General features: G+C 43.4%; 1 protein-coding gene across 2 annotated transcripts in view; it reads left to right on the plus strand.

Moving 5' to 3' along the window:
- LOC130373856 (receptor tyrosine-protein kinase erbB-4-like) overlaps positions 1 to 10,000 on the plus strand; it is a 251,261-nt gene that overhangs the window by 183,319 nt on the left and 57,942 nt on the right. For both annotated transcript variants that reach the window (XM_056580505.1, XM_056580504.1), the window contains exons 11-12: positions 3,309 to 3,399; positions 4,369 to 4,568. In XM_056580505.1, the coding sequence (XP_056436480.1) occupies positions 3,309 to 3,399; positions 4,369 to 4,568 (291 nt within the window). The remainder of the gene's footprint in view (positions 1 to 3,308; positions 3,400 to 4,368; positions 4,569 to 10,000) is intronic.

Below are 10,000 nucleotides of genomic sequence, written 5' to 3' on the forward strand. Positions count from 1 at the left end.
CTCTCTCTCTCTCTCTCTCTCTCTCTCTCTCTCTCTCTCTCTCTCTCGTCCCAATTGTGTCTGTAACCGTGGTAATCCCCCAACCTCAGTCTCCCGCTGATGAATATTTCATCTTTCCAAATCTATTATTGAGAGTCTTAAATGAGCCGTATATACACCACCTCACAGCTCTTCATTTAATCTCCTCAATTATTCAATAGCTTAAGGGTAGGGGGGGGGGGGGAGGCAGGGCACATAAAGGAATTGCAAAAATATTGATTTATCAAACATTATCACAGGTCCGGTCCAGGATGTGCCTATTCATCATTTCACCATTCATCATGCAGGGGGGCTGATAATGCAGGAGTATATATACTTCAACATGAAACGACATTCAGAGCGTATCTCACTTCCACACCATGTCGTGTCTGAGTAACGGCTCGTTGGCGCTGGACAAAAATGTGTGTGAGGAGTGATGATGGAGAGGATTTCATCTGTAAGGGTTCCTTGGGGAGAAGTGACAATACCTTGTACCAGCCACCTATGCGTTAACACGTTGCAGGGTTTAAACGATGGGGAGAGGAAACGTGCATTATATTATATGAAGGGATGTCGGGTTTGGCTCGCCGGCACGGACAAGTGGATGTTACCGCCTGCTTTCAGTCATTTTAAGACAGGGGAAAAGGTTGATTAAATTGGAATGGTACATAATTGCAAACACTAATCCTCACTCAATAGTCAAGCAATTTTATTTGTATAGCCCTTAATCTCAACACATAATATATGACGACGTGTAAATGAGGTGGCGAGACAAAGGGAAAAGCACTGTTTCGACGTCATGCGACCAGACACCTATTGAAATGCATCATGCAGTGGATATTCAGATTATTACCTGAATCATTAGCTTTAAAGGTACTATGTGTACGATTCAGCAATTACTGGTCTGATGAAAAAATGTAATTTCTTCGAGGAATCTGATTGGCGAAAATGTTAGGGATCTGGGGCCGTATTCACAAAGGATCTTAGGGCTAAAACTAGGTCCTAACTGGCGAATTTAGGAGTAACTCCTAAAAAAATGGGCGTGTCACTCTTAAAGTTAGGACTCCTAACTTTTTTCACTTAGAGCAATTCACAAAGTATTTTAGGCCTAAAAGTAGCACCTAAGTCTAGGAGAGCTTAAAAGTCCTCAAGAGGACTCCTAACTCAGTAAGACCTATTCACAAAGAATCGTAAAATGCCTGCGAGACGAAATGTTAGGGTATTAAACTTGTTGTGGAGTAGTGCGCGATGCATTAACATCCCCGACTAACAGGAATAATCAGATTAGTCCCGAAATAAAATGTTTGGCCACACTACGTTATTTAGCAACAGGGGAAATGCAACTTTGCAATGCCGACGATTTAAAAATATCGCAACCATCAGTCAGCCGTGCCATAAACTTTCCTTTGGACATTCAACAATTACACAGGATCAAAGCCAACTTCATGGCACTTGCAGGTATGCCCGGTGTGGTCGGTGCTATTGACGGGACGCACATAAAAATAATTGCGCCATCAAAAGACGAGGACGTGTTCGTCAATAGGAAGAAAGTGCATTCCATCAACACGCAGGTTGTTTTTGATGCAAATTTTAACATATTCTACTGGATGTTGATGCAAAGTGGCCTGGAGCTTCAGCTACCCATGATTCGCGCATTTTAATGGTGTGCGGTCTGAGGCAGCTTTTTGAGATGTACCAGGTGTCACTTGCTGGGTGACAGTGACTATCCATTCAGGACGTAATCACTTACATGTTATACTTTAATGTTGTGGAGAGAGGAATTGGGCAGATGAAACGTCGGTTTCATGTCCTCCACGGCGAAATACGCCTCACCCCAGAGAGGGCAAGCACAGTAATCACTGTATGTGCCATTCTACACAACCTCTGCAAGCGGAGGAACATTCCACAGCCAGACGATGATGATGATGATGATGATGGCGATCAACATGACAAGGAATTTGGCCGCGTGGTACCGAGTGGACAGGCATTTAGGGATCACTTTGAAAACACATTTTAGGTAAACACCTTGGCACAAATCAGTCAACAGTTAGGTAGTTCATAACATTTATTTTCTTTTAAATTTTACGTATTTTTATTGTTTGCTTTCTCTCTCTCTTGGACGTGCAGGCTACAACGTCATTATCGTGGTCTGCACAAAATTGTCATCATGCGTGTATTCTGCTAACTGCACTATAACTACTTAATAGGAATTCATTTCTAGCCTAGGCTATTTCCTTGTTTTTCGGTGATTCAGTGGGCTCGTTTGAACAACCAATCACCGAACTGACCGCTTCTAAACTCGTGCACGAGAATTGACGTAATCCATAGCAACGGCGCGTCACTCTTAGTTCACTCGTTGTGATTTATCCTTAGTAAGAGTAAGTCTCAGCGGCTTTGTGAATAACTTTTAAGAAAAAACTCCTATGTAAAATGTTTTAGCGCGAGTTAGGAGCACTCCTAGCGGTAAGATAAAATGCTTTGTGAATACGGCCCCTGATTGGCAAATAATATTATTTTTTTTTCAAGTCAATCAGAACGCTCGAAAATCGTTTTAATTGGACTAGTTAAAGGCGAAGCTTTAACAAGTCCAGCTCCACCTCTAGGTCCAGCTCTCATTTTCCTCCACCGCTCGCTCCAGCTCGCATGCCATTATCCACGCTTTGACGTAACTTCCTTCCTTTTCCCCCGGCAAAACCCTCCCGGTTAAAATAGAATAGAAACCAGCCGAGGCTGTTCTACACTTCGGAGAAAGTCAGGGAAGGTCTCATGTTTTAGGTTAAATCACAACCTGTTGAGTTTACATACTGGAAATGAAGAGCAATTTATAAATGCAAAGATCCTACACGTTCTCGCGTTAATTGCAAAGGTGGTCGCATTTTCGACATAGCAAATTGAACACATCTGTATTTATAGTATTCTATTTTCAAGGAAGGTGCTGACAACGATTGATAGGAAGCTGAAGGAGAAGAGAATATATGTCTTAATCTGCCAGGCAAGAATTCCATGCCTTGATAGTTTGATGTGATGTGTTTGAGTGCTTGTGCTGCTGGAACATGGTGCAATTACTTTTGATGGGATGTCTATTTCCACTACTGCTTTTTATTCTTCTCGTCTAATCAAGGATGCTTTAATAAAGACCATGTCACGATAACCTGTGTGTGTGTGTGTGTGTGTGTGTGTGTGTGTGTGTGTGTGTGTGTGTGTGTGTGTGTGTGTGTGTGTGTGTGTGTGTGTGTGTGTGTGTGTGTGTCTCTCTCTCTCTCTCTCTCTCTCTCTCTTTGTTCACCCAGGGTTTCTGAACATCCAGTCTTGGCCTGACAACATGACAGACTTAAGTGTCTTCTCCAACCTTGTGACCATCGGTGGGCGAGCTCTTTATAGGTACCTTTATGACCATTTGCTTCCAACCTAAAAACATAATAAACCTTAGGAGTGTTTGTGTGTATGTTAGTGTGTATGCTTTGTACACTCCCTATTTGGCAGCTAAAATTGTATTTATTGTTTATTGTTGGTTTGTGAGAATTTTGGTCAAATGACCCTTTTAACTTGGACTAATAAATGAATATAAGAAAAATCTCCACTTAAAAGGGTAACCTCCAGTTAAAATGTAGGTATTGCATCCCTTGTGCTATCAAACTAAAGTAGTGGTGTGCGCATGCATGCGTGTGTTTGGTTTATGTTCACCGGCACATGTCTGGATTCAAGAGGCTGCAACAACAGCAACAAAATCTAAAAACCTGAGCTGAGCGGTGCTCAAGAAACACAATTCCTAAAGCCGCAAAGGAGGAGGGGAGGAAAAGTGTCCGAACCCAAGTTAGCACCACGGAGCACACCGTTTCTTTACTTGGTTCTCACCAAATGTTTTCTTATGACGTTCCTCCCTCAATCTTGTCACTTCCCCCAACGGGCACCTATTAGAAGAACTTGCTTACAAGTAGCAAGTTTGATATTGTAAGAATGTAACTATGGCCTAGCACAACATTTTTATTCATGACTGCAAAGATGTAGCCTAAGAACTGAATTCATGACTACAAATATCGAGCCTGAGATCTGTATTCATGATTGCAAAATACCATTGAGAGTGTATGTATACGTTTTTTTTGATGAATGCACCCTAAATCCCCCCCCCCCCCCCCCCTGATCAAACAGGGAAAGCAGCATGACCCAGCCAAGCCCTACAGAGTATCCCCATTTCAGTATTCTTGCGTTCCTGGAAATAACTAGAGTTTTGGGCATTTAATATCTTGTGAGCATCTTTATATTGACAGAACTTAAGCAAAATGACTGCAAGGATTTTGCTACATTCGCCACACCTCTCCCTAACTCCGCCATGTGGTCCCTTCTCTTCAGTGGCATCTCCCTCCTGGTGTTGAAGCAACAGGGCATCTCGTCCCTGCAGCTCCAGTCCCTGGACGAGATCAGCGCCGGGAACGTCCACATCGCCGAGAACAGCCGGCTCTGCTACTACGACACCGTCAACTGGACCAGCCTGTTCCGCGCCCCCAACCAGAAGTTCCTCATCCGCAACAACCGCAGCCCGCACGAGTGCAGTGAGTCCGCACGCACCGTAACCGTCTCGTAGCCGCTGCGCACAGACGCACACACACACACACACACACACACACACACCCACATACGCACCCACATGCACGCACGCACGCACGCATGCATGCACGCAGGCGTGCACGCTCAAACACACATACACACGATCACACACACACAGACACACACACAAAGGCACAAATGCACCCACCTAAACGCACGCGGACACACAAACACGAGCGCCGTTAGACATGCCTAATCACGTCATAAAGTTATTGTGATAAGGAATAACACAAAATCCCCACAACAACATAAAAAGGTCCTTTTGGTTTTGTTTTCCCTTTATGTTAATTATCCTTTACATTGTTACCCTCCATACCTTGAAGATACATAAACAGTAGTGTATCTATGTAGCAGAAGAGACTTTGAAAGCAGAGTTTGCCTTGAACTTACATAAAAAGATAGTGAATAATTGTGTGCTTATGCAAGGGGAATAAAGTCTGAATTCTCAGAGGATTCATCGTAATTTAATGTATTCCCGGTGCAATTAGTCTGCATATAGGAAGTGTGTGACGACGTGGTCACAGGGACTTAAAAAACACCAGACCAAGGACCAACACTCTCAGGAATTCATCAGAGGGTTTGGGATGCATTTCAAAGGCCATAGGCTTCTAGAACTTTCTTAAACAAAAATAAGTCACTTCAAAGTGGAGCAGATGCATTTAGCTTCAAAGTAACTGTATTTCTCCGCTATAAGTTGACCAAATATTTAAAGTTGTTCAAAGAGTATATATATTATATATATTAGACAAACAGCTGCCAAAATGGCTGGCCACTTCATTCTCCATTCCCAAGCCTGCTCTTTATACAAAGTATTGCATGACAAGGATGGATTGAAATTATGTTAAACATAGGTTCACATTTTCCTAAATGATGAGCACTCAGGCAAGCTTCAAAACGTTGATGGGGCTCAAAAAGGATGTTCTTCCGGATGTTTTTCTAACAAAGTAGCTAAAATTATTGTTACAAACATTTTGTGTGCGAAACCTTGTGGGGCCTTCAGCGACCACAAACCGGTACAGTGGCAACAGTGAATGGGAGTCAAGACATGTTTCATTGGGAAGTTATATTTACAATCGTTGATCGTGTATAGAATATTAGCGTCTTTCACTCACACACACCGTACGCGTCAGTACCACGGGAGCTGCAGATTCTGAGTCTGCCCATCTTAAAATGATTCCCATATTGGCCCTTGCCGTTTGGTGTGACCCCAGACCCCAATTCCTTTCCTTCCTCAGCAAAGTACTTATATCTTTCCCATTCTATTTCGCTCTAAAATTTACACCAACTTTAGCCTCAGGCATGCCACTTCTTTTTTATTTTGCTGAGCTGTTAAACAAAGCAAGATGTCGCCAATACAAATGGCAAATATACTCTGGTAGAAGTAAACAACAGTTCAAATTAAATAGTCGAAATAGGCAAGTGGTATGGAGCTTTTAAGTCAACATACATTCTCAAAATAAGGCAGTACATTCCTAGCGCTCTTCGAACGTTTCAGGAAATGTGTTCTAATACTTAGGTGCATTTAAATCCACATTGTGTTTATTCAATGTGGAGGTGTGAAAGTCATGAACACCAAGATACATGATTAGAGAAAAGAAAAATAAACACAACTGAAAAAACGAATGGATCACAAGATTAACAAGAATTAAAATGGTCAAGTTAATAATCTAATGGTGTTCATATATTTTATATTGATATTGTTGATAATTATACGCTTGACTAATAAGATAGGTTGTGTGCATGCTGTGGTTTTTAAGCAAAGCTTACTTGACCCTATCTTCCTTCTTTCGATAGTTTCAACTTGATCAATTTGTTAAACAAACTTATACCACGGTCTGCGGGAATACTCGATTCTGATTGGATGCAGGGTGTGCATTAACTCCTGATATACGGACACCTGGACAAGTAGTTCCGTCAAATTGTCTGTTTACCGTTCTCAATTAATGTGCTAGCTGGCGTATTGTCTCTAAAATAGTAGTAACCATAGCAACGGGAAACAAAACAAAGCTGAGCGGACTATAATACCTCCCGCTACCTCCCGTTCTAAAGTCGTAGCTATGGCCCGTCCTAATTACTGGAGGAGTGAACAACGTTTCCGTTGCATGAGAACCCAACGGGCGTGTAATGGTGGTTCCGGGTATTAGTCGGACCCTCAGGCGTAATCAGGCAAACAAATGTATGTTTTGTGGAAAACTTTATATTCGGATTGTAAAACGCATGAAAATATAAATTAATGGTCTTAATTTGGTCACCGTTGGTAAGTGACCGTGGTATAAGCGGGATAATGCCCTTCGAGGTGTCCATTATCAGGAATTAATGGACTTCGCGGAGGCAACCGTCCTCCGCTTCGCGTCGGACGGTTCACGCCTCCACGTCGTCCATTAATTCCTGATAATGGACACCTCGTCGGGCATTATCCCTTACATATACTCTATAACATTGTCTACATACATTAAAGCAATGTTAAAAGTCAATTGTATGGCTTAACAAAAATGCATGCATATCATGCATGCGTTTGAGAGAGTGTGAAAAGGATTTTATGCACTGCAGATTCTGTCACATTTTATATCCCAAAAGGACACATACATTAATTAAAAGAGACAATGTTTTTAAAGTTGAGCTCTACAGAAACTAGGAAAATAACTAGGAGTTCTTAAAATGGCTGACACAACTGCTCACACATTATTAATTTATGTATTATGATCATTAACCAGCGAATATTTGCATTATTGAGTTGGCCCCTCATCTCGGGGCCCTCTCCCTCAGGCAAATCCTCAGTGCCTCTCTCTCTCTCTCTCTCTCTCTCTCTCTCTCTCTCTCTCTCTCTCTCTCTCTCTCTCTCTTCGTCTCTCGTCACTGTCTCTCGTCTCTGTCTTTCTTCTCTGTCTCTCGTCTCTATCTCTGTCTGTCTCTGTCTCTCTCTCCCTCTCTCTCACTCTCTCACTCTCTCTGTCTCCCTCTGTCTCTCTCTCTCTCTCTATCTCTCTCTCTCTCTCTCTCTCTCTCTCTCTCTCTCTCTCTCACACACGTACAATTGCAGAAGAATCTGCGTTTTCCAACCCTGGCCAGAGGGAAAGAGCAAACACATTCCAAAATGGTACAGCCAGTTCTGAGCACTAAATATATTATCATAGACCACATTTATACCTGCCATTAACATGCGTATAGGGCAGTTGGATATGAAAATGCATAAGAAGCCAGGTGTAAATGCACCCAAGGCGCATTTGTGATGGGATGAACTCCAGAATAGCCTTCTTATTTGCATCTTTAAGGCCGGGAAATGGAAGCGTCTTCCTTCAGCATCGTCCTATTCAGATTTAAGCGCGTTGGCCTGAGCATACATTTAGCTTTATTCATCAACATCTGTAAAATCAACATGCAGCAGCAGAAAGGACAGCTGTGGAACGACTGGTCCTTCGTATCCGACGGTGTGCCAAGTGCCACCATACATGGCCCTTAGCTCTGTTCGCGCAAACGCAATGAAACGAAAAAGTATCACTTTGTATAAGGACTCACGAGTCAGTTGGCTACTTGGCTAATTCCAAACATCCGATATGTCATTGGAAAGTAGTTAGAACGACCAATGGAGTTATGTTCCCAGTTATCTGCTATGGCATCAACGAGACTCTTTAGCACGATGTGTGCTGATACATGGTTCATGCGGAGCGTAGGGGCACAAGAGAGGGACATGAGCGGCTAATCTCCAGGTACCTCACCATTAGGGCGATTTTAAACAATAAAGGGATTTCGCAAGGGCCTGCAATCCTCAGATGTTCAAACTGTTTTTAAAGTCTTTTAAAAACAGTGGGAGTTTCCCCCCAACGGGGAACTGACACGCTAGATTAGCATTCTATTAAATTCTATAATCCCAGAGAGCAATATCCAATATGAATCTGAATGCTTGAGCCGCACTCCAATGCCAGTTGGAATTGAAATGGGTTGAAAGATGAAATTGCGTTGAAGTGATATCTGATTGTGACATCTGATTGCCAAGAACACACAGAAATTGCCAGTTGTAGATGGAGTCGTTGGCACCAAGGGGGTGCAGTGGGTGGGTTAACAATAGGTTTATAAGTAGCATTGACCTATTCAGACTCATTCGTCATTCGCTCCTCAGCGTCATTTTAAAATCCAGGCAGAATTTGTGTGAACGGCCTGTATGCCGGAGCATACTGTGCGGCCGTGTGGGGTGCGCCTTTAAAGTGAGATGCTAGCAGCGATAAAAGATCATGTGAATGGCAGCGGCCTCAGCTCAAGTTCCTGCTCGATAGGCCATCTGCAGGGGGTCGTAGGGGGGGGGGGATTTGCCGAGGATTATGAGGGTCACTGGGCTAAAACCAATCAACGTTCTCTCGGTAGCTGGAACATACTCCAGCTCTATTCCCAATCGACCCTCTTGGCTGCATTCGGGTGCAAAAGGCCTCACCTTTACTCGTCAGTTCCTTAATTACCTACACATGTATATTCAATGGTATATATTAAAGGCTGCTTATGAAAATAAATATGCAATGGAAATAATTAGCTGGGCAGTTTTTTTCAGAGTTAAGATCAACATTTAGTTTGACTGAAACAGTTTGGCCTGGATGTTGTTGTCATTAGATGCAAAGCCTTGTCCAACTCCTTTTGTGTTCAGGCCTCAGGCCTCAGGTCTATTATATATTAGAAGCAGCTTTCCTTTTTTTTTTCAGATAAGACTCAAGGTGCTTCTGAATCCCTAAGGTTACACGCATTGTCCTCGACCATGGGCATGGCTCGTGTCTGATATGCAACACGTGTTTTGCCAGTGTGTGTCTTTCGGGTTCTGCATGGTGCATGCGTGTGTGAGTGCGTTGTGTTTGAGCCTTGTGGAAACCTTGAAACAAGAAAAGTGCAGGCTCACTACCCCCCTGCTGGAAACAAAGGACATGGCACTAGGGAGCAGCTAGTGTGTGTGTGTGTGTGCTTAAATGCGTACGTGCGTGTACATGTGTGCCTGCTGTCATGCAGACGCGTGTGTCAGTATCCAAGCTCAGTCTGTGCCTGCATTAATTTGCATACTGGTGCGTGTGCGCCCTTATGTGGGTGACTGACCATGCTCATCATGTATTGAAATGAGCCTGGTGGGGTGGCTGCGATCTGGGGTGCTTAGTGTTTGGCCCTGGTCTGCCGGACCCCTGCCTCGGCCAAAGGTGGGGACGGATCATTTCCCCCAGCTGCCCCTATACACTCATTAGTCTTTCCAATGGACCACATCGCTTCGCTCTCAATGACTCCTTTGATAGAGCAGTGGCAAAGTGACTGAAGCTACAACAAATACACACTCTCTCTCTCTCTCTCTCACACACACACACACACACACACACACACACACACACACACACACACACACACACACACA

Source organism: Gadus chalcogrammus, chromosome 20 (genome assembly GCF_026213295.1).
Source record: "Gadus chalcogrammus isolate NIFS_2021 chromosome 20, NIFS_Gcha_1.0, whole genome shotgun sequence".
NCBI classification, from domain to species: Eukaryota; Metazoa; Chordata; class Actinopteri; order Gadiformes; family Gadidae; genus Gadus; species Gadus chalcogrammus.